The following is a 24,610-nucleotide window of genomic DNA, read 5'->3' as shown; positions in this document are numbered from 1 at the left end:
GACAACAGGCAAGCTCCTTATCCTGACTGGCGTCAGCTTCCTTATCGATAAATCCAGGGCTTTTGTGAGCGTGGAATGGGATGGTGTTTGGTGACGGAAGCACTGCCCCAAAGTAGGTTTCGATTTGGATAGGGATTCTATAATACAAGATTTAAGCAGCAGAGTTGTGTATTTTCAGGATTACTAAGACTAAAATAAAAATATGAATTTGTTTGCTAAGCATGATCCAGTTAGTGATGGAGAGAGGTGACTCAGGAATCTGCTAGAAGACAGGGGGAAAGTAGCCCAGGAGAGGCACGTGAGACTAATGATGTACAAGAACTGGCTCTCTTTCCTTTGGGGGTTGCAGTCTCCTAGGGGTAGATGCCCTACCAGGTGAGGCCCACCAGGTGAGGCTCATCAGAGCCAACATACTACCAGGGGTCCAAAGCAGGACGTGGCCATGGGGGCACCTACCAGGGAACCCAGCCAGCACTGGACCTACCCCAGCAGAGGATCAGGCGAAGTGGCCACCTGGGACCCCACTGCAGTCCCCCCAGCCCTGCGGCTCCTCACCATGTCAAACCTCCTGGCTAGCTCCAGGTCATCCTCATTCCGGACCATCTCGAAGAAGTCTAAATGCCTAGATAGGATGGGGTATAGACAGTACAGACATTACAGCCAGGACATCCCTGGTTGAGGGTTACAGCCCCTTCAAGCCCCCCACTGACTAAATCTGAAAGCTACATTCAGTATTCCTGGCTCCCAACAACCAATACCAGTAGTGCCCCCTACCAGCCAGTGTGAAAACAAAGAACACCCCTACATGTTTCCAAATGCCCCCTAGGGGGCAGTACTGCCATGGTTGAGGACTACTGGGCCCACCTGTCTTTAATATCAGAGATAAGATGGCAGGTCAGCAAAGAGGACAGGCAGGGGCATAGGTAAGACGTGGGACAAGAGGGTGGGAGAGCTGTCCACCTCCCCCCACAGCTGATCCTGAATCGATGCTGGGTATGGCAGGTGGTCTCCAGTGGGAAGGACAGCCTCCACGAAGGTCCTGACAATCCTCAAGCGAGGCAGAGGTTTGCAGTGGGGACGGGTGGCTTGGGCCTTACTTGTCCAGGATGGCATTCTCGTGCTGCCGGAGTTTGTCAATCACAGGCTGTATCCCTAGCATCAGGAACTCGTACCGTAGATGTAGGCGGAACTCCAGATTATCCTGGGGGTCACCAAGGGAGGACCACACTCATTGGCTGGTCTCGATTTCCACAAGAGTCCGCAGTGGACCCCTCATTGCCACTCCAGTCATTGTCCCACCACACCTCCTGCAGCAAACTCATCTGGAGCTGCTTCAAGCCCCACAGTTCCAAGAATGAGCGAGAGGAGACATCCTTTGACCTTGTTATTTACTCCTTTTGGGTCTTCTGCCTGACTTCCTTTAAGTCCCTTACTGGTTTTGGGATCAAAGAGTAGTGGTGTAGAGCGATATAGAACACAAGCTTTGGAATCAGACAGATCTTGGTTCAAATCCTTGCTCTGCCACTTACGAGTTTTGTGACTTTGGGAAAGCCTTAGTTTTCTCATCTGTAAAATGGGCATGGTCTGACTTACCTGCAGGACTGATATTCATAAAAATTACCTGATGAGGTATGGCTACCAACTAATCAGAACAGATGTCAGCCATAAATGGCTAGTCTGACAAAGGCGTTGTCAGCATCTTAGGGACAGATTATTCCCACAATCCAGCTCACCTAACTCAAGGTCATCAAGACTGGATGCAAAAAAAAAAAAAAAATAGAATGCTGGCAGAAAAGAAGGAAAAGTGGAGATCATTAGATTGCCCCTTTTGTTCTTCAACCAGCTGACCTTGACCGGGACAACTGATTGTCTTAGAATTTGGGGAGTTCACCTGCTCTTGAAGTTCTTCAATCATTGCTATTTTTATGCTCTGAGAATCCCATTTGCACCCCAAAGGAATGGAAATCAGAAGCCACACCTCCTAACAGAAGGTGCTAGCAGAGCATGACCAGCCAACCCAGAAACCACTCCAGAAGCAGGTCTTTAGAAAGTTCTAGAAAGAAGGGCCAACACTTGCCCTCCTCCCATATATGACCTCCCACCACCCTGAGCCATCATCAGCCAGCAAGCTCGGGGTTTGTCCACAACACACATAATGCATGTCACCACCTACGTAAGAAACTCCCTAGGAGCCCTCCCAGATTTAGACAAAATCCAGAAGAATTTTGTGGAGAAGCGGAGCCAGCATTAGCCCTCACCACAACTTTGAAGAGCCACAGATAAGATATATGTGGGTTACATGTAACACTGCTCTGGCTGACGTGGTGTTGCCCTCGTGACAGTGAGGTTCATAACAAGCTAGTCTTTCTTGGCCCCAAGTAAAGGAGGCAAGAAGTGATAAAGATCATCTGAAGATGATAGCGGTGGCAGCCACACCAACCAGATGCCCTGGCCCCTTCCCTTTGCCTCTTCCCCAGGACGTATTCATATACTCTACCCCAAGTCTAGAAAGTCAGAGCACAGCAAGGGCAAGTGGGGGTGCCTCACCTCCCCAGCTCCGGCGTTGAGGACCGCGTTGATAAAGGACATGATGGCCGTTTTCAGGTTCACTTCATCCCGGTATCGGCCCAGACTTCGGTCTAGCTCATTCAGCAGTGTCTGGAAGGAAAGCCAGGACAGATATGGAGAGGAGGGCTCAGGATCCAAGTCCAGCTCTTGCGCCTCTGCTCCTGCCATTCCAAACACCCAGAATGCCCCATCCATTCTCTCTACCCAATCTCTCCAGCTTATCATGGACCTCCTCTAAAACTCACCCTTTCCAGTCTCAGTCCTGCCTTATTTCCTCCCCACTCAGCCCTCCGAGTTGGTTTATACTGTGGGAAGTGCTGCTCAGCTCTTCACAGCTGTTTACAGCTCATACATATCCCTGCCCAGCTCCTTGACACATGTTCACTGCCTTGTATCCCTTTGCATCTCCTGCAAAGGGTCAGGGGCCACTTTCTGCACAGAGTAGATACTTAAAAGTGTTTGATGACAGCACAAACAAATAACCTATACTGGTGGACAAACCACAGAGTTTGCAATGACAGCCCACATCTATTGAGACTTACTCTGTACCAAGACACCTTATACTTATTGTCTATCTCAGTACTTCTCTGGGGCAGGTCAAGGATAAGAAACAAGATTAGCAAGGCCTGAGCTCCCAGGACTTGTCTTAGTGTCCACACAGTAGGCACTGGACCAGGCATAGAGTCTAAAACCTTGATCCCAGCAATTGCATTCAATTCAATGATTCTTGACTGAGCCCCTATGAGCTAGGCGCTGGGCTCAGATATGTAGAGCCACGAAAATGAAGCAGAGCAATATGCCAGCCTCAAAGAACCCACGTTCTAGTGAGGAGTCTGTCTTCCCAGCCAAACTTATGTCTTAAGGACCCTCAAGTCATTTTAGATAAACCCTCTGGCTCCCAGTATTCTCTGCCTATTACCTTCCAGGAGAGGGCATGCAACCTGCATAACCTCCCCTTCCCCCCTAGTTTCTGCTACAAAGAATCTTCAGTCCTTCACCCCCAGGATATGAGGCTCCTGCCCCATCCCCAGCTGGTGCCCCACCCTCCGCAGGCTCCTCACCTGGAAGCGCGTCCTCTCGGCCGCATACACCTGGTAGTGTAGCATGGCCTGCAGCACCTTCTTGTGGCCGCCAGGCACGAGGCACACGGCGCCCAGGATCTCCAGCACGGCCACCTTGGTCTTGCTGTTTTCAGTTCGCAGGCTCTGCGCGATGGTGCTGATGGCCTCAGGCTGTGCCAGCACGTGCGCCCGCCCCTGGGAGTTGTTCATCAGAGCCTTGATGCAGCCGATGAGGGAGGTGTGGATGCGGCTCTCACAGGTGGCGTGGTCCATGCTCCGGAGGAAATTCAGCAGACAGGTCAAGCCCTCCAGCTCAATGAAGCGAGTCACAAACCTACCCAGACCAGAGGATTAGCAAAACGTATCCTGCATTTGTGTATTATACATTCTGCAAACAGTTACCCCATTACCTGCGTACCACCTTGCCTCATCTACAGTATCCACTTGGTTCATCTATAAAGTTTAAAGCACTGAAATCCTAACACCCTCACAGGAAACTTGCATCTTATTTGCATTTTAAATACCATCATTTTCATGTTATTGACTGTCAGTTGCATAGCTATGATGGTGTGTCTGTGAAGGAGATGATCATGATAATTATTACAGCTGTTAAACCTGAAGACTCATCCCCAGTGAGGATATAATTAAGAGAATTACAGTCAGTAGACAAGGAGGACTTCCAGACGGGGGTGCCGTCAGAGTCACTTAGTCAAGGGACCAAGGCTGGGGATGGTACTCTTTAAGGGATACTTAAGAAAACAACTTATCTTGAATGTTAGCAGAAAACATTAAAAACCATTTAGTTCATGGGTTCTTAACCTGGAGCCTGAGTTCCCCTAAAGGTCTATGGCTAATATTTAGGGATCCATGAAAAGAAAATTACACTTTTATTTTTGGTAACCTCTAACTGACATTTAGCATTTCCTTCAATGATAAATGTAGGCAATAAGTGACAGTGGTATGAGCAGAATCTGTGACTTTGTCACCCAAAGAAATCCCAGCTATTTTCATATCACATTACAGTTGTTGCAGGTATATCAAAATATCATTTACACTCATTAGCACTTCAAAATGATGGCGGTTGCTAGTTCTTGCTATTTAAGGCATAAAGAAGCACATTTATTGCTACCTCACAAATTTTTAATATTTGGTAACTGTATTTCAATGTAATTGCTTTATTTTAGGTAGGTCATAAAAATAGATAGGTTATAAATCCTACCTATTTTTATCTATTTTATTTTATTATTTAAAAACATCACTCTGATAAGCAGTCAATAGGTTTGATCTGGGAGCCAAAGCCATCCATGGCGTGTGCGCACTCACATAGTCTTAGAATAATTCATGATCTGAGGTAATGTCATAAATGGAGCTCAGAGAACCACTACATATAATTAATGCAGTTGATCCCAGCTGTATTTGTGTGTATTTCTATACCATTATACAAATATGACTAGAAAAATATACTCTCAAGTTGTTAAAAATAGTTATTATTTACTTTTTTCTATTATATGCTTTTCTGTATTCCACAAAATCTCCACCATGACCATGTGTAACTTTTGTGATCAGAATTTTGTTAAGGGAAAGAAAAATAAATTGAGGTGGGAGACAAACCTCCCCTCAACCCTGTACTTCCTGACTTCCTCATCCTTCCTGCTTCCCTTTCCTATACCAGACCTCCACCCACACCCTGAGTGACAAAGTGGGATTCGAGTGCTCTCATTCTCCTTGATGCTCTATTTCCAGGCTCCTGGGGCAGAGAGCTCAGCCCAAACAACACACACACACACACATACACACACACACATATGCAGGCAGACCAGTGTGTGCTGGTAAATGTTATAACAACCGGTTCCCTGGAGAAAGAAAAAAAAGGTTTTATTTTGTTGTTTGCCAATTTCCATGGTATAAATACTCCCAGCAAAGCCAATTTCAAGCTATCAATGTGACATCATTGAACGTGGAGTTGCAAACAGATACACCATTTATAGTATTTCCACCATGCGTATACAACAGGTGTAAACTCAAGAGCATACATAATAGTGAAGAGCATATATAAAGGTAAGATGCAGTAAAATCATTAGGTAATTAGGGAGTGATAAGTTTCAAGTATTTATTACCTTTGTTTTTGATATAATTTATTTAATCATAAGTTTATATAATTTACATTTTAATCATAACTCTGTTTAACAACCAACTTGCCAAACTGCCAAAAATTTAACAGTTGGCCCTTACAAGCTGGTTCCCAGACACAAGAAGAGCCTGTGGCTCTTGTTCCCTCTTTGGACCTTTGCACAGCGTGGCCTGGGAAGGGGGGAGGGGTTCTTCTAGGACCTTTGAGACATCTCCCCCTTCTTCTTGGCTGCATTGATCCCACTCTAGATGGGGAAATCTCATCCAAAGACACCACACCTCCCCCTAGCGGTTGGAGTATTTCTCACCCACCGTCCCCTCCTCCTGGCTGGGGCACCCACCAGCCCCTCATTCTTCGAAAGCTCTTCTTATATACCTTGTCTGTTTGGCCATCCTCCCTCCTGTTCTATCCTCCCAAGAAAAACAAGTACCTGCCCTCAATTTCTCTTCAGATAGCTCTTCAGGACCTGTGGTTTATTCCATTTTCCTGTGTTCATCTCTCCTCCTCCTACATGCCCACTGCTTGCAGCCTCCCAGCTCCTCAGAGAGAGGGGGTAGGAGCTGGAAGTGAAGTGAACTCCAGGGAATGTTGGGGAGTGGTGTTGGCCATGGGGACGAGATGGGAGCAGCGCACTGTGTGAAGCTTCAGGAAGTGGAGAGGAACCAACGGTGGGAAGGGACATGGAAGGAAGTGAGGAAGAGGAAATAGTGAATCACCTCATGGGCTGCGTCCGAAGAGCTGTCTTCAGGTCTTCTACGATTTGGTTCCGCATCTCCGTCTCCTCCTCGTCAAATGCGTACAGACTCTGCATCTGAGGTAGGTAGAAGTGGGTGGAGGTCAGGCTGGATGGCCTGTCTCCCAGCCCCCTACACCCCCAGCCCAGGTGTGACCCAGGAGCCACCCCTGCCTCAGGAAGGGTGAGGCCTCAGGGGATGGTTAACTAAGACAGAGTGTCAGACTCTGAGAATACCCAGGTTCTGGTCCCAGACTTCATTTTCCTCATCTATAAAATGGGAGAATTATTGACCCAGCCTAATTCCCAAGCCTGTGTGATATACAAATGATTAATAAATATTTAAATGGTTGGGGGACTCTAAATCCACACCGAGGAGGGAGGGATTACAAAAAAATCTCAAGAGTAACTGCAAAGCTGCTGAGCCCCGGGGAGCGGGATGTGCGGTGCAGGAGACGATGAGGGAGGATCACTCTCCCCACCGCCTTTCCAGGTGGGGGCAGGGCAGGAGAGGAGCGCTGCTCACCGCAGCCATGGAGTTGATGCGGTCAATGTAATAGTCAGGCCAGCTGGTCGCCAGCTTGTTGGGGTCCTCCTGCTCCTGGAACAAGAAGAAAGACTGTATGGACCAACGGGCAAGACAGACCCATGGCCTGAGATCCTGAGCTTCATTCCTTGTGAGCAGAGAGATTCACTTCCCAGCCCCGCCTGGACGGGGTGACTTCCAGGAGGTTACAAAATCCCCTCAGGCTTCCCTTTCTTCCTCGGTAAAATGCAGACAACGAACATTGACTCTCATGACCAGCCAATGACCTGCTCAGAGACCATGCAGCTATATACACTTTCAATGAACAATATGTACAATTAAAAATATATTTTTCTCTGTTATATTTGTTCTGACTCTAATAAAATATAATTTTATATCTGTTGAATCTAATAAAAATTTGTGCTTATATTTCATACATGTTTTTTCAAATTTTATTTTTCTGATAATATTCTCATTGTATTTTACAAAAATATTGGCCTGTGATGGTTGGGAAATTTAAAAACTTACTCTTTCTTTCAGAGAGTTTGAGAAGCACTGATATAAAGCATTTGGTGCAATGCCTGGCACAAGTAGGTGCTCAATAAAGAGTAACTTTACAAAAAGAGGGAAATAGAAACTCCCAAGACCCTGGGTTTTGGAAAGACTTAGGAGCCCCTCACAAGGGTCTGTGCAGCTCGATGGCCCAGCCCTCAGGTCTCAAGAGAAAGCCTCAACCCCTCCCCAAGTATGGACAAGAATGATGGGAATTGGATAAATATTAATGCTGATTGGAAATCCAGCCCTCTCCTCCGGCCAGTGGATCTGCTTCTGGGCATCACATACAACCTGCCCGTTCCTGTCCCTGTCCCATTGGCTTGTGCCTCTTCATCTGCTTTCTGCCCATCTCCAGCTTCCAAATCGGCATGAAAACTTACCTCCTCCAGAACCTCCCTAACCAACCGGCTGTCTGCCAGCTGGCCTGGACTCTGCCCTGCATCTCTCAGCTCCATCCACTCGGGCTTCACGATTTTGTTTCATAAAATTCAAATTTGAGACCAGTGGGAAGGCTGCCTTGATTTGGTCTTTGTGACTTCACGTGACTGTATGTGTTACATCTCCATGACTGAAGCCCCCAAATTCTATCTTCTACCTTGGGTGGGGGGGTGATCACAGCACCAAAGACAAATGCAGCAGCCAACACATCCTTTCCTGCCTTCACTGGCTCATCACTTATCCAGTCCACATGCATTTAATGAGAACCTACTCAATGCCAGTCACTGTACTGAGCCCTGAAAGCACAGAGCACAGAGTCCGAGTCTCTGCCTCCAACAAATAGTCTAGTGCCAGAGGCAGGGTGATAAATGCTCTGTGGCAGAACTATCCATAGTGAGCCATGGAAACCGGGGAAGGTGGGGATCTAACACAGAAAGCTTGTGAGGGGGGTGGGGCCAGCGTCTGAAAGGACCGGGATGAGTTATTAAAGATTAGTAAAGCCAAGACAGGTGGGAGGGTGTCACAGAGAGAAGTACCATATGAGAAGGGAGGGGGGTGTGAAAGTGTAGGGCAAATTACACACATTTTGTTTTTGGAAATCAGAGACGTCCTTGCATTTTAATAACTTTTTTATTTTAGCTGTATAAGAGATCAACTTAAGGGAACTCCATAGTAAATCAATTTGGAAAGTGGAGAATCATGAGATATGAGTAATTACTCCTGAAATTTATTTTCTCCTTCTTCCCCTCCTCTCTTTCATAACTTGAGCTTTTTAAAGACCTGCTTTTCTCATAGTGAGATTCCTGGACACCAAGCATAGTATTCTGTGGGTACTTAATAAATGTGCATTGAGTCTACTAGACAATGGCTTGTAGTGTATGCAGTCCAGGCATCTCATCACAGGTTCTCAGACTCCAGCAGGCCGGGGTTCTAGCAACTGTGCAGCCATTCGCAGTAACTGGTGGTGACTGGGTGAATCCATTGCCTCTCTAGGTTGTCCTTGCCTCATATGTAGAATACAGGACTAGGCTGAGTTCTTTCTCAGCTCCTTCCAACTCTAGAATGTGTATGATTCTAATCCTCCAATTTTATAAGGTTGGTCTGGTTCAGTATGGAGCACTGGATGGGACAAATATCCTGGGCGAGAAGAGTAAGAAAAGAGCCCTGAATGGGCTTCAGGGAGCATGAAGGAGAATCCACTCAGCACCGCCCCAGACCTGCCTGTCTTCTCCCAGGAGGGAGAGGCCTGAGCCCCAGGCGCAGGAATAACTGGGTTCCACCTCTCAAACACCTGTCTCTGAGGTCAAAGGAACAAGCTGCAAGTCTGAAAAATGGGAGAGTGGAGGGGAGAGGAGGAAGGTGGGCAGAGAAAAGAAAAATAGAATGAAAGCAACAGGCTAAAATAGAAACGGAGCAAGAGAGGCACAGAAAGCCATGAGCAAAAGAGACACAGAGATGAAGAAAGACGGAGGAAGAGAGAAGAAAGCACAGCCTCTGGGAAAGCAGAGGGGAGGAGAGAAAATCCAATTAAGCCCTGAGTGGAGCTTGGTACATCCTTTCTAGGGAGGACCACAGTCAGGAGGCTGACGACATCTTTTAATGAATGAGAGGAGGAGAGGCAGGAAAGGATGGGGAGAACGGGGACTGACAGGTGACCCTGATGTGCATGCTGCCCTCTAAGACCGAGCCTGGGACATGGCGGGGGCTAAACATCCAGAAGACACCACCCCTCCCAACTCCTAAACTGAGTCCTTACAACAGAGCTGCCCCAGGAATGGCTCAGGGCAGCACACCCTCCAGGCATGGGCACAGGCGCAAGAAGCGAGTCTAGACTTGTCATCTGTGTATCTCCCTGACCCAGCACCACTCCTAGAACCCAGGGGGTACCTGCTTAAAGGGTTTTTGAAAAACAGAATCCCATTTCCCCAAATGTAAGCTGCATGAGAGCAGGGATTTTTTTTTCCTGATTTTTTCACTGTTGTTCCTCCAAACCTAGAACAGTGCTGGTGTATAATAAATATCTGTTGAATGAATGAGCGAGCATGGAGGCAAGAGCTGCCCCGTGCCGTGGACCCTGAGACGGCAGTGGGAGGGGTCAGAGAGGGCACCTTCTTCTTGCTGCAGTAGATCTGCCATTTCTTCTCAGGGGGCAGTGCAAACACAGCCTCCCGGTTTTTGTCGGTGAGATCCAATTCATCCTGCAAAGACAACAAGAAATATGTCTGAAACCCAGAGATGGTTGACATTAGGATCTTCAGCCCTACAGGAAATTATAATTCCCCCAAACCTATCTCCCAGCCTACTATCTTCCTCCAAAGAGCATCAAAGATACCACAGGGCAATTCTTTTTCTGCTAGAAATACACCCTCAGCCCCCTGCTTCTACCCAAGCCTGCACTGCTTCTACCCTGCTTTCCTTACTTCCCGTTCAGCCCAGCTTGGCTCTGCAAATCTACCCACCTCCTCCAGGTCCCCTGTTCCCTGCACATCTCCTGCATTGCTCTGCTTAGCCCTAATCCTCTTGCCTGTGGTTTCTTGTCTTCCATCCCTTGTCCTTCTTCAGCTTGTCAACACCATAAGTCAAGGCCCAACAAAGAAAGGAGTCAGTCTACAGACCCAGTCCTCGCCCCCATCCTTCAAGTCTCCCTGCCCTTTGAGTCTCTCCACTAGAAATTCTTTGGCTGCCCAACCTCAGTATGAATCCCAGCACAGGCTAGGGGGAGCTGGTGAAGAGGAGGACCTGAGCAACTCTCCTGGCAAGAAGGGCATGCCATACTAAAGGAGGTACGGATCTGCTTCCCATGGAAGTGTGCCTGCATGCACACGACTCGGGGCTCTACCAGGCTAGCCCACACTTCCCAAGGAGTAGAACTGGGCAGTTTCTGATGTCATCAAAATTAGGGTATCTCTATAGGTAGTTTGGGGTGACTTTATAGGTTTGGCTGTGCTGGATGGCCCCTAAAAATCTCTCTTCTTGAAGCTTCTTCTCTTGATTCATGAGTGATGCTCAGGCTCAATAAGAAAATAGTTATTGGGCCGTGGGGAACATAGTGCTTTCAACTCAATTACTGTGAGGGTTTTTGTTGTTGTTGTTGTTGTTGAGGAAGAGTCTCCCTGAGCTAACATCTGTGCCAGTCTTCCTCTATTTTGTATGTGGGTCACCACCACACCATGGCTGCCAACGAGCAGTGTAGGTCTGCGCCTGGGAACTGAACCCCGGTCACCAAAGCAGAGCGCACCGAACTTAACCACTAGCCCATGGGTTCGGCCCCTGTGAGGGGTTTTTTAATCAAAAGCAGAACTCACATTAGGATAATAACGCATAATATTACTAACCTTTTTATTTTTAAAAATGATAAACAGTGAAAGTAATATCTAAGAAAGTATAAGGGTCTTAAATACCAATATTTATACTCTTGTCCCTATACTTTTATTCAAGGGAGAACGTTAAAGACTTTCCTTCGCCTAGATCAGAACTGTCCAATAGAAATATAATGTGAGCCACATGCATTTGAAGAATTTTCCAGTCACATTAAAAAATTAAGAAATAGGTGAAATTAATTTTAACACTACATTTTATTTAATCCGAAAAATCTAAAATATGATCATTTCAACATGTAATCCATGTAAAAAATTATCAGTGAGATATTTTACATCAAATCTGATGTGTATTTTACCCTCACAGCTCATCTCTGTTCAGACCAGCCAATTTCAAGTGTCTGGCATCCCCATGTGACCCGTGGCCGCCATCTTGGCCAGCACACACAAAGATAGTTGGAAACAATGTCCATTAGTTCACCTGCTTTTAGAAATAAAGACTTCTCCAGATCTGATGTTAATCAAAGGTTTCCCCAGAACCACCCTCTACATAGCCCAGGAATATCCTCAATCAAAATTCCCAGAGCCCTGCTTGAGGTTCCTGCAGTATTTCTTTTTCCACAGTCAAGATTCAGAAGCAAAAGAAAAAGTAGAGCTATGTGCACCTTACATTTCCCAGCACAAACTCTGCATCTCTTCTGCTTTGCTTACACGGTTAGTTCCACCTGGACTGCCCTCTCACCCACCCCGTGGACCCTGGTCTAATGCCCAAGCTCAAAGTCAGCCTCCTCCAGCAAGCCTTCCATAGAAAAGGTGTTGTTCCCAGGGAAGAACACCTCTCCCTTCCTGAACTCCAGAGCAGTGACATTCAACCTTGTATTCTAGATATTTATGCACTGTCTTGTCTCACCAGTGGCCTCTGTCACTAAATCAATGGACATTTCGTGGTGATTTTTCTCAGCCCAGGTTGCCTATTACTCTGCTGACCATTCACTCCTTACTGAATCTCTCTTCTCTGGTTTCTTTGACAACCACACCCTTGGGCAGAGAGTGGTCCCTCTGTGTTCCTCTTGGGCTCCATTGATGACCTCTCCTCTTCTCTCCCACCATTAAATATTGAAGCCCCTCAGGGCACCATCCTGGGTCCTTTTCCCTCCTCCCTGTGCTTCCCTGGGTGAAGCCTTCTTAGCCATTCCCAAGGACTCAGATATTACCCCAAACTCTTGCAAACCTGTACTTCCAGCCCACCAGTTTTCTGAGCTCTAGACCCTGGGACCCAACTGCCTCCTGTACCTACTTACTTTGATGTCCCTCAGGTACCTCACATACTTATGTAGTGCTACTATGTGCCAGGCACCGTTCTAAGTGCTTAATGTTTACTAATTTATTTAAAACTTACAACAACCCATTTTACAGATGAGGAAACCGATGCACAGAGAGAATATGCAAATTGAGTTCATCACCCAAGCCCCCTTAACCTGAGTCTCCTCTGGCATATCCTGCCCTGTACAGGGGCTCAACATCCACCCAGTTCCTCAGGTCTGAAACCTGAGTGTTCCTTGATTCCTACTCACTCACCGACCCTGCCAAGTCCTAATATTTTTCCTCCTAAATAGCTCTTGAATCTTTCCACTTCTCTCCATCCTCACTGCTAACACTTCAGTCCAACCCACCACTCTCCCTAGCTTGGATTGCACCAATAGCCTCCTACTGGTCTAGCCAGAATCCTTCTTTAACAGAGTACCCTGAATGGTCTTTCAGAAAAGCAGACTGGATCACCTCGAACCCCTGCATAAAGCTGTGAGTGGCTTTCTATCTCCCTTAGGATTGAATCCAAAATCCTTATTCTTGTCTTCATGGTGTCCTCCAAAAGGACCTGGCTCTTTCCTGACTTGAAACTCTCACATATGCTTCTTCTGCATGGGACCCTCTGTCACGGTTCTGCACCCCCATTCACTTATCTAATCATCACTCTACTTTCAGATCTCAGTGGCAATGTCACCAGTTCAGGGAGGCCATCGTGACCTCCAGTCTAGAATAAAGCTCCCTGCTAGACACTCCCACAGCCCCTGAACGTTCCCTTTCCAAACACTCCCCACATTTGCCATTACTGTTTAAGATCAGTCTTCCTATTAGACTTCATGTTCTTGGAGGCAGGGACCATGCCTGTTGGTTCCTCCCTAAATCCTTGGGACCCCCGTAGGGGTCCAGCACAGAGCAATCTCTCAAGAAATATTTTTCATTTGTTTGATCAATACCTGATGCTAGTCTCCTTGCAGACAAGACTTGTCTGACTCATCCTTGCTTTTGCCAAAGTACCTTGCAAGGAGCCCTGCCCACTGAAGATGCTCAATAAATACTTGTTCAATAAAAGGGCCAAAGAAAGAATACCTCTCGCCATATCCTTCTCTCAAAACTCATGCTGTGATCAAGAAAACATCCCTGACTGTGATAATGTAAGAAATACATTTTTGATCTTTGTTCTCAGTTCCTAGCATAGAGCTCCTAAATCCCTTGGAATTTCATGAGTGATAGAAGTGGTAGGAACATCTTTTATTCCTGACACAGAGCTTCTAAACCCCTTGGAATTTCCTGGGTGATAGAAGCCTCTTTATTTTAGTGAGGCAACTCTTGGTGGGGCCCTCAATAGCTTCCAGATGGAGTCTGGTCACCAGAAAGATCAAGCCCTGATTAGAAGCCTAGAACTTGCAGCCCCATTTCCCAAACTCCAGGGAGAGAAGAGGAGCTGGAGATGGAGTTAAAAATCTGTCCTGTCTACATGATGGAACCTCCATAAATGCCCCTAAATGGCAAAGCTCAGAGAGCTTCCGGGTTGGAGAACACATTCACATGCTGAGAGGGTGGTGCACCCCAAACTCCACAGCGACAAAAGCTCCTGCACTCGGGACCATCTGCACCTTACTCTATGTACCCCCTCATCTAGCTGTTCATTTGTATTCATTATAATACCCTTTCTAATAAACTGGTAATAGTAAGTAAAGTGTTTCCCTAGTTCTGTGAGCCATTCTAGTAAATTATCGAACCTGAGGAGGGGACCATGGGAACCCCTGATTTGTAGGCAAGTCAGACAGAAGTGTGGATAACCTAGGGACCTACTACTTGTGATTGGTGTCTAAAGTGGAGGGCAGTCTTGTGGGTCTTAGCCCTTAACCTATGGGGTCTGCACTAACTCTGGGTAGTTCATGTTAGAATTGAGTTAAATTGTAGGACATCCAGTTGGTGACCTCAGAGAACCGGAGAATTGACACCACATATTTGGTGTCAGCAGCATTCTAAGTAAAAATCAGATCTTAGTAGTATTGGTTAACACCCATCAGGATCAAAACATTATTCTATACTAGGAAACACTTTGTTCTCTCCCACCCTGTGCCTTGTCCTGAGGAAAGGTATAAATCAGGACAACAATGAGTTTTCCTGAACCTGATGTCATGAGGAAGGAAGGTGGACAACTTTTTCACATAACCTGCGTGGTCTCATCTTATAGTGGCCTTGTTATTTAAGGGCTAGACCACCTTAGTCAGATACATCCATTATCGAATAAGTATGAAACCCCATTTCAAATCACACAGCATTGTTTCTCTACTGGTTTGACTACTGGCCAACCACAAGAATGAGTGACCAAGAGCTAATGGTATATGGACTTGTGCTCATCACTCTAGGCCAGGGTTCAGGCCTGAGTCCTGGGCATGGGTCCTGCATCCCTGATCTGAACTTTCCTTGGCTTTGTCTCACCATCGGACCTCCAAAGAGAGGAATCATGCTTCTTTCCCGTCCTGCCTCTTTGTGATACAGGGGTTCTCACAAAGGCGTACAGCTGCTCTGGTCTGGACGGGTGGATGGGCACCACAAAGAGTAAGGAAGAGCTGCTACCTTAGTGTGAATGACACACCCCAGGGTAGACACGGGATATAATCATCCCGGACCCAGGTTCCCAGTGTGTTCCAGGTGTGATATAGGCATCTCTACCTCCATATTTCTAGCCAATCCTTCTCTGTTCTGAGGTACCTGGTGTCTGCCTACGGAATCCCACTCTGTCCCTTCTTCCTGTATCTGAGATAAAAGGATCCCAGGGAAATTCCAGTGAGTAGAAGAGAAAGGTGTCAAGTGTTCTGATGTTCTTTGAGTTTCCTCACTGCCTTATTTCACAAAAGCCTGGTCCTGCTCCTTTCGTGGTGACTTAACTGCTGCCCCATGAGGTCTAGAATCCAGTGGAGATATGAGGAAGCAGGTCCATTCTTCTGGGGACAGATTTCATGGTGTCCACCCCAGTGAGTGATTCTATTTCTCCCACACGGCTGACATATCCTTGGGGGCCCACCCCAGCCCCAAGCTGAGACCCCAGCACGTGGGCCCCTACCCTCTGTCCTGCTCTGCCTGCTCCAGCCACGTGCCTCATCATTGTCAACGCCCTCCCTTCCCTGCCCCCTCACTCACCACCAGCTCTGCGAAGCGGACATTAAGCTCCTCTGGGTTTGGGATAGGACTGGAGAACTCCATGTACTGCAGAGGGTGGCTGTCCCGGAGGTTGATCTCGGGGAGGTCGCTGCCCCCAAAGCAGCACAGGAAACCCAGGCCATGGCGGCTCCTCTTGCGGGGGGCCATGGTCACTGCAGGCCAGAGGGACAGTCAGTAGGCAGATGCCCTAGGTCCTCATCGTGAACTGGGCAGGAGAACAGAGAGCACAGAGTGGTCAGGCATGGCAGCCAGGTGGGCAGGAGCAGTGGTCACTCTGCCACCATAACTTCTTTGCCCAACTGCCAGGAGCCCTCAACTCAATAGCCAAGGCCCCCTCCCTTTGCCCACAACTTCTCCCTGTTCCCTCCAGCACCTTCCATCTGGAGCCATTTACATGTCCTCCGTACCATGTGCTCCCCGTGTTTCCTGCCACAAACACTTTCAGATTTTCCCTCCCTGCCCCAGAGAAGAGAGGAAGGCTATAGACACAGAATGCGACTTCCAGGAGGTCAGAGCTGGCACTCGTCTTATCCTCTCCATGACTGTGCAGATGGGAATCCTATTCCCTGTCCTCTGGCCATTTCCAGCAGCGCTCACACACTCACTTGATTCCTTTTAGGGTATGTGGATGCCTGGTTTAAAGGTTTCATCCAAAGAGGAGGGAAGGGTTGAAGTAAGCTGGCAGGAGAGACACAGAGCTAATTATATGGCATGGCTCCTAGAGCAGGGGCCTCCAGGGGAGTAGAAGATGGAAGGCTTGCACAGTTTTCTGCCCCATCTGTTGTGCCCAGGCATGTCTGGATGGATGGGAAATATCAACAGGGCACAGGTTCACCCATCCATCTAGAAGGAAGGGTGACCCGGAGAAGTCATTAGAGTGAACCCTGGTTAAGGAAATGGGGCTGATCATTGGAATGGTGCTCAACCAATATTGAAGGAAATCTGGTCAACCCTCCTTTCCATATCAACCAAGAACAGAGGGTACTACTCTGGCCAGAGACCAGAAATGACAGACACCCAACAGTTGGGTGGTCAGTGGAGCAGAAAAGGTTAAGTCTTTGGCTTGCCGCTGGGAGAGCATCATTCAATGGTGTCCAGCTTGAGGAGGAACACTGGCCCTAGGTATTGATGCCACACAGCTTCTAGATAGATTAAGCCCAACTATCTGCACATAGGCTTCCCCAAAGCGTAAAACCATCCTTGACCACTGGTTCCTAAACAGGCTTTCAGATACTCTGGGTGGGTTCACTAGAGAGATCATAGCTTACCCACCACACTGCTGCCCAGCCATATTCTCCTCATCCTTTATATATCTTAAACTTTCAGACATAAATAAGATTCTGCCTTTATCTCTGTTGAATATTATATCACAAGTTTGGGGTCAAGATTTTTTTTTAATTGGTAAATATACATAACATAAAATATACCATTTTAACCATTTTTATGTGTACAGTTCAGTGGCTTTATCACATTGTTGTGCAACCATCACAACCATCTATCTCCAGAACTTTTTTCATCTTGCAAAACAGAAACTCTGTACTCATTAAGCAATAATTCCCCATTCCCTCCTCTCCCCAGCCCCTGGCAACCACCATTCTACTTTCTGTCTCTGTGAATTTGACTACTCTAAGTATTTCATAAGAATAGAATCATACAGTATTTGTTCTTTTGTGACTAGCTTATTTCACTTGGCATAATGCCCTCAAGATTCAAACATGACACAGTATGTATCAGAATTTCCTTTCTTTTTAAGGCTGAAAAATATTCCATTGCATGTATATACCACATTTGGTTTATCCATTCATCTTTTGACGAACACTTGGTCGTTCGTCAACTTGGGTTGCCTCCTCCTTTTGGCTATTATGAATAATGGTGCTATGAACATGGATGTACAAATATCTGTTTCTGTCCCTGCTTTCAATTCTTTTGTGTATATACCCAGAGGGGGTCAACATTTTTTTGTTGTTGTTGCTGGGAAAGATTTGCTCTGAGCTAACATCTGTTGCCAATCTTCCTCTTTTTTTTTTCCCTCCCCAAAGCCCCAGTCCATAGTTGTATATTCTAGTTGTAAATCCTTCTAGTTCCTCCACGTGAGCCGCTGCCACAGCATGGCTACTGACAGACAAGTGGTGGTTCTGTGCCTGGGAATTGAACCCTGGCCACAGAAGTGGAGTGCAGTGAACCTTAACCGCTAGGCCATCAGGGCTGGCTTCAAGATATTTTTGAGTCTTGATTCTTAGCTGTTTCTCCTAGATTTGGGTCATTAACAGAATGGTCAGAATGTCGCCATGGTCTTTACCCACATCATTGCTCAAAATGTTGACCACAACAAGGATGTAGACAGACCAGATGACATAGCTATCTCTTCTGGGAATGCCAAAGAACTGGTCATCAACACTCTCAGGGGACAGTCCTTCAATCAGCTCTGACTCCATGAACCCACGCTCTTATCTTGCCCTCTTTTCTATAAAGACACTACACAAGACTTTTCCTAAAGCCTTGGGGAACTTGAGATATGCCAAATCTAAGGAATTCCCTTGAACCAAACTCTAGAACCTTATCAAAAAAGATAATTGTGGCATAACTTGTTCCTAGTGAACCCAACGTAACTTCTGGAGAATACTGCTTTATTTCCTAAACCCTAATAATCCAGCTAATAACAGTGTGATCTGATCTGGCCTCTCATATAAGTCATGATGCATTTTAATTGTCATTCTAGCGTTTTCACTGGCTCCATTTTATCTTTCTTCATAAACTTTGTGACAGATTTTTTAACAGACCCAGGAGAGCCTCAAATACACAATCTGAGGTTGCCTTGTGTTATGGGTTATCTTTTCTGTGTTTACATATTAGCTCTCTACAGCAATACTGAAGGCTTCTTGAAGGCAGGGGCCATGCCTCCTGCTTCTTTGACAGTCCCCCCATTTCTAAGATTAGTAAAATGCCTTGTACCTAGTGGGTGCTCAATAAATATTTCTTGGTCAATTGGGAAATGACCTGAACTCATAGAAAAGGAGGAAGAGAAATATGGACTGAGATCTCTGACTCCTAGCAGCTGACACACAATCAGAAACCTTTGTAGGGAACAACAAGGGGACAGTCCTGAGGCTGGGGGCAGGAGAAGTAGCCAGTGGGCTAATGCAGTAATCCTGATACATGGTGGTGAAGACCTGAAATAGGCTGGTGGCTCAGGAAAACAAGAGGAAGGGAGGCTTTGGGGTCTTCTATGGGACACGACAGCCAGTGGCCAACAGTGGGTGAAACAAAGCCCTGGTCTCCAATTGTGAGGCCTAGTAAAGCACTAATTCTGCAGGCAGGTAGGGGTGGACTATCCTGCGGGGTCCCCTTCCCATTGTCAAGTTTGGGATGATGATGTAAAATATAGACCAAGTCCCTTTTATTTCATCAGCCTCCAAAATGCAGCTGCAGCTGGTGGGCAAGACTGCCTTGTTCAGGGCATAAAGCATGGGAAGGAGACTCTCAGAGGCCTTGTTCAGGGCATAAAGCATGGGAAGGAGACTCCCAGAGGCCACGGTGAGGCTGGTGGACTGCATGATGGGGCTGGAGTGGGGGACGGTCAACGTCTGGGAGGACCTGTGAACTCTCTTCTTGCCTTCACCTCTTCAATTTCTTCTTGCTCCCCAATCTCCTTCCTTGTCCATCTTTGCCCTTCAGCTCCTGAGCCAGGCTTTACAGGGAGAATCGGGGTAGGGGCAGGGCTGGCCTACAGCTGGCACCCCCTGCTAGTCTTACACCAGCCGTGTGCAGCCCTGACTGCTCTGATTGGTCCGTGCCATGCCATACCTGTCACTAAATATCTTTAATGTCTCTCTCCCCTGAGTATGAGGAGTGAGGTGCAGTGGCCTCGGGAGGAGGGATGAAGGAGACACAGGCCTTCCAAACGGGAAGTGCCGTCCCCACAGAGAAGGGCCTGAGCCCCGGGGGAGCGCTGCATATTTGCCCTTTTAAGGGGAGGCCTGTTTGACAGCTCCCCAGCGTGTTTATGTTTCTGAGGACACCCTCCTCCCCATGACCCCCTCTTAGGTCTGTTAGGGCCTCATCTGAACATCCAAGACTAAAACCACAGGCTCTCAGCTGGGAATCTTCTAGCTTCATGGTAGAGATCAGAAAACTGAGGTGCAAAGAGGAAACGTCTTATCTGAGACCACACAGCTAGGGACAGAGCTGGGACTGAAACCCAGGTCTCTGCAGCATTCAGAATGTGGTCTGGTCACTACCCCACCAAGCTCATCTTCCCATGTCAATGGCCCTTTTTGCCATCTTGCTCCAGCCCTCCACTAGCCTCCCTCCACCAGAGAAGACCATTCTCTACAGCTTAGTTTAGAAATAGCTCCAGTCTCAGGGGTCCCCCCTAGACCAGGTGATGGAGATCCCAAAGGCCCCCTGCTTCTCCTCCATCAGGAGGAGCTGCTTCCACCTCTCACCACCCCGATTTCTCACCCAGCCCTGCTGTGACCCCTTCACCCCAGCAGAGTCTTCCAAGTCAGACGGACTGGGATTTGACTCGGGGCTTTGCCTTCCCAGCTGGGGGACCCTCAGCATGTTGCATGAGGTCTTAACCTCTCAGAGCCCCAGGTTCCTCATCTGTGAGACCAAGACAATAACAGCACCTTCCTTCGTGGGTTTCCGTGAAGAGTGAATGAAGTAACGTAAGAAGCCTGGAGCACATTGGGCACTCACTAAAGGCAGCCAGCACTGCTGCCGGCCCTTCGTTATCATGATCACCAACAAGGGGAGACCTGCCCTGTCCAGAGCCTGCAACCACGAGCCCTGCTCCAGGCACAGATGGGGCCACCAAGCCTGGCATTGTAGGGACTTGCTCAGCCCCAAAGCTGGGAAGAAGCTGCCCAACTTTGTCGTCAGTAACTGGGAAGTCTGGACCAGAGGAGCTGTGCTTCTCCTCGGACTCGGAGCCATCTCTGGTTGGAAGGGTGAACCCTCGACACTGACCCTGAGCAGGAAGTGGGAAGGGTGGAGGTGAACAGAGTGATCCATTTCTGAAAATCCCTTTGGAAAGAGGAGCAACAGAGGTTCCCACCTCAGAGGAGACTTCAGAAGCGATATGGAAGAACGGGAAGCATCAGCAGAGCAAAACCCAGTGACTTGAACTTGGGCCAAAGGGATATAACCTGCCCCCCGCCGCCCCCGCCACACACACATACCTTTCTCTCTATGGAAACTGCCCAAGACCAACAGCTCCATTCCCTCCACATCCTGTCTCCTCGCCCCCTCCCCTTCTCCCTGTGGGGACAAGGTCCAAGGACTGTTGGTCCCTAAACACAGAGTGACTGGCCTAAGACACCAGACCATCAGGTCACCACCAGTTAGCCCTCCTGGGCCAATAAAGCTCCTCGAAGGGGTCTCCTCCAGTCCTCTACCTCCTACCAGACCTCACCTCCTTACTGTCATGTCCTTCCACGTGTGGAGAAAACAGATTTCTTTAGCTCAGGAGACTAGGGCTAGTCCTAGCTCTGTCACTAGCCAGCTGTGGGCCAGGGGGCCATGGCGTTGGCCTCTCTGGGCCTCGGATTCCTCTCCGTGCAACGGCAGAAGACCTCCAAGGTCTGAAGCCCTCCAAGGGCCCCGAGAGCCCTGACCTTCCATACTGTCTGGCTCAATCCCAGTCCCAAAGATTTCCCTGAGGGCTCTCCCTCGCCTGCACTGAGCACTCCTCCCACATTCCCCTCCAAGCCAAGAAGTACTTCCTAGTACTTGAGTTCAGTATTCCCATTTGGTCTATAAAGATGAAAACCCTAACCCTTACCCCCAAACTCTGGTCCCTAGCCCCTCTATACACCAGTTTTTGCATTCATTAGGACTTCTAAAGCCCCATATCATTAGTGCTTATTCCTAAGTCTTAAGTAAAAGCAGAATATTATTAATACTTGAGACTTTAAGTGCCAGACACTGGGCTCTACCTACCTTTCATCTCCACAATAACTCTCTAAGACAGGTGGCATCATTTTAAGGAAGTTTAAAAAAAAACAAACCATAGTTCAGAGAGGTTAAGCAACTTCCTGAGGACACACAGCTAGTTAGTGGCATAGCTAGGATTCAAACCCATGACTGTCTGACTCTAAAGCTGTAAACCACTAAGCCATAGGGCTTGTGTCCAAGGAACACCCTAAGCTGAGCCCTGCTCAGAGCTTTCTCAAGTGTTCTATAGATTCAGACTCAATAATTCATGATTGAGCATTTCCTGTGAGCTGGGCCAATGTTTCCATAGCTCTGCAATCTCATTTCAGCTTCACAATGACCTTGCGAAGTGGTTGTTACTATTATCCCCCCTTACAGATTTTGATATTGAGCCTTCAGCAGCTGTCACATGGCTTGTCAATGACACCCAGCTGCTAGGAGACAGAGCTGGAACTTACAACCAGATGTTCCAACTCCAGGTCTAGTGCTCTCATCACAGAACCAAAGCTGAGTGATAAACCTGTCGTTTAGCTCTTGTGGCCAATGCTGCAGCTTTGGGGTATTCAAACTGCCTTCTCCCATCTCCTTCCCCACCTCCATACACGGGGTAATAGGGCAAGGATATGCTGTTGGGTCTCTCCTGGCCACTTGCAAAGTGCCTACTGGGATCCAGGCCCTGTGCTGACAGCTCTCTGCTTTATCTCATTTATTCCCCGCACCCTTCCAATAGCATCACTATCCCTTCTTATGGATGATGACCTGAAAACTCAAGGGTCAGGCGACTTGCCCAAGGACCACATCCTATAGGTGAGGGGCTGGGTTTTGAGGACAGTCGTGTCACACTCAAACACATACTTTTAACTCGTCTAGATGATAGAGCCACAGAAGCAAACAAGGCATGGTTCCTTTCCTCAAGGAGGTCCCCTTCTAGTGGGGGAGCCAGGGGAGTTGAGGCAGTGACAACACAGAAGGGTTAGCGAGACAGGTGCTTTGGCAGCACTGAGAAGGGGGACCTGGTCCGGCCTGGTGGGGGGAGAGGAAGGCAAGGAAGGCTTCCTGGAGAAGGTGACATTGAGCCAGTCTTGAAAGAGAGGGAATTAAGGAAGGGTACAAGAGGTGGGAAAAGGCTTTCCAAGAAAAGGGGAACAGCATCAGCAAAGGCGTGGAGAGAGACAGCATGGGGTGCACGAGAGCAGAGTCCTGACCATGACCTAGTAATTTGTGGCTAAATTAACAAGCAAAAGGAACGGACAGGGTATACAAGCACCTTGGCTTGACGGCAGAGCTCAGGGATCTTGAGGAGGCTGCTCCTTTGCCCTCCTCTTCCCACCAGGCCCCCTGGGGCCCGGGTCTGAGAATGGGGCCTGGAACAGAAGGAATGTAAACAATTTCCTGCTCCAGAAGCTGGAGATTCCTCCCTATATATGGACCCTTCAAGCACCACCCCGGGTCACCTAGGAAATGGCCCCAGGCCCGGCTTACCCGGGACCTGGTTTCCCAAGGAAGAGTCTATGCTTTTCCATCCCAGGCTAACCTACCTGGGCCTCTGCCCATCCATCTCCCCTCTGCCCATCTACCGCACAGCTGCTCCCACTTTGAGCCTCTGAAGACCATCCCCTCATGCTTTGTGGGCAGCAGACAGGCATGGGGTCCCTCACAACCCTATCCACACCCGCTTCCACCCTGAAGCTACCTGAATTACCAACACCCCACTCTACAAAGTCGGTTGAGTTCTATTCAACTCTATGTGACTTCAGACAAGTGACTTAGCCTCTCTGAGTCTCAGTTTCTTTATCTATAAATTGAGGAAATAACAATAGAACATGATTCATAGGGTTGCCAGAGGGTTAAATTAGTTAATATTTGTAAAGCACCTAGAATAGTGCCTAGTACTAATTAACCACCATGAATAGCTATATAGATAAGCTACTGTTATAATTATGAAGATACATGAATGTTGACTGTATGTATTGCAGAAGGTTCTCTGTACATACAAATGAATCTGACATGTTAGTACAGGGGTTGGCAAATATTACAGGGGCCAAACCCAGCCACAGCCTGTTTTTGCAAATACAGTCTTATCGGAGCACAGTCACACCCATTCGTTCAAGTATTGTCTAGCGCGGATTTCACACAACAGAGACCCCACGGCTCATAAAGCCAAAAATATTTACTACCTGGCCCTTTACAGAAAGCTTGCTGATCACTGTGTTATTAGGTTGAATCATAAGTAACTGACAGTATTCAATTCTGTTTAATCTACAAAATCATCAATTTCATATAGTTCGATTGAGTATAGCATACTGGTTCATCACATGTCCTGTTTTTCTCATTAAAACAAGAGTTCTATGTTTTAAATTCAGTGATTCTAATCATAACAACGTTATAATTACCATTTTCAGAGCACCTACCATGTTCAAGATTTATCTCAAACTTTCGCCACACCCCTGCTAGGTAAATATGATCACGGCTGCCCCCTTCTACAGACGAGGCTCAGAAGGATGTGAAGTGTGAGCCTAGGACTCAAACCAGGTCTCCAGACCCCATATCTGCTGCGCTGTCCCCACTGGCTGCTATCTAAGAGGTTGCTGGGAGGGAGATTCATCTCTGAACAGGACAAGAAATGGAGAGCATAAAGACCTCCCATCTCCCCGCTTCTCTGCCGGTTTATCTCCCAGACAGGGCTGGGGCCCAGTGCTGTGACTTCCCTGTCAGCCTCCGGACAGGACTCAGAATCATCTGTCTTGTAGTTGTGAGCCTCAGGCTGTGCTGGGGAGGGGGCAGGGAGCACTTTCAGAAAAAAGCAAGCTCTCTTTCCAGGACTGGGGGAGCTATTTTTAGCAGCCGCCTAAATTATGGTTTCCCCTC

At 47.7% G+C, this 24,610-nt stretch overlaps 1 protein-coding gene across 2 annotated transcripts in view; it reads right to left on the bottom strand.

The window, feature by feature from the left end:
* DAAM2 (dishevelled associated activator of morphogenesis 2) overlaps positions 1–24,610 on the bottom strand; it is a 103,446-nt gene that overhangs the window by 27,458 nt on the left and 51,378 nt on the right. For both annotated transcript variants that reach the window (XM_014782743.2, XM_004424180.3), the window contains exons 2-9: positions 15,785–16,010; positions 10,121–10,210; positions 7,020–7,094; positions 6,477–6,571; positions 3,630–3,963; positions 2,548–2,658; positions 1,098–1,201; positions 556–622 (exon numbers count right to left, since the gene is read on the bottom strand). In XM_014782743.2, the coding sequence (XP_014638229.1) occupies positions 556–622; positions 1,098–1,201; positions 2,548–2,658; positions 3,630–3,963; positions 6,477–6,571; positions 7,020–7,094; positions 10,121–10,210; positions 15,785–15,952 (1,044 nt within the window). In that variant the 5' untranslated portion in view covers positions 15,953–16,010. The remainder of the gene's footprint in view (positions 1–555; positions 623–1,097; positions 1,202–2,547; positions 2,659–3,629; positions 3,964–6,476; positions 6,572–7,019; positions 7,095–10,120; positions 10,211–15,784; positions 16,011–24,610) is intronic.

Source organism: Ceratotherium simum, chromosome 13, assembly GCF_057802395.1.
Source record: "Ceratotherium simum simum isolate JZ-2026a chromosome 13, ASM5780239v1, whole genome shotgun sequence".
NCBI classification, from domain to species: Eukaryota; Metazoa; Chordata; class Mammalia; order Perissodactyla; family Rhinocerotidae; genus Ceratotherium; species Ceratotherium simum.
Note: the sequence above shows the minus strand (reverse complement) of the source record. Positions and strands in the feature narration are given on the sequence as shown.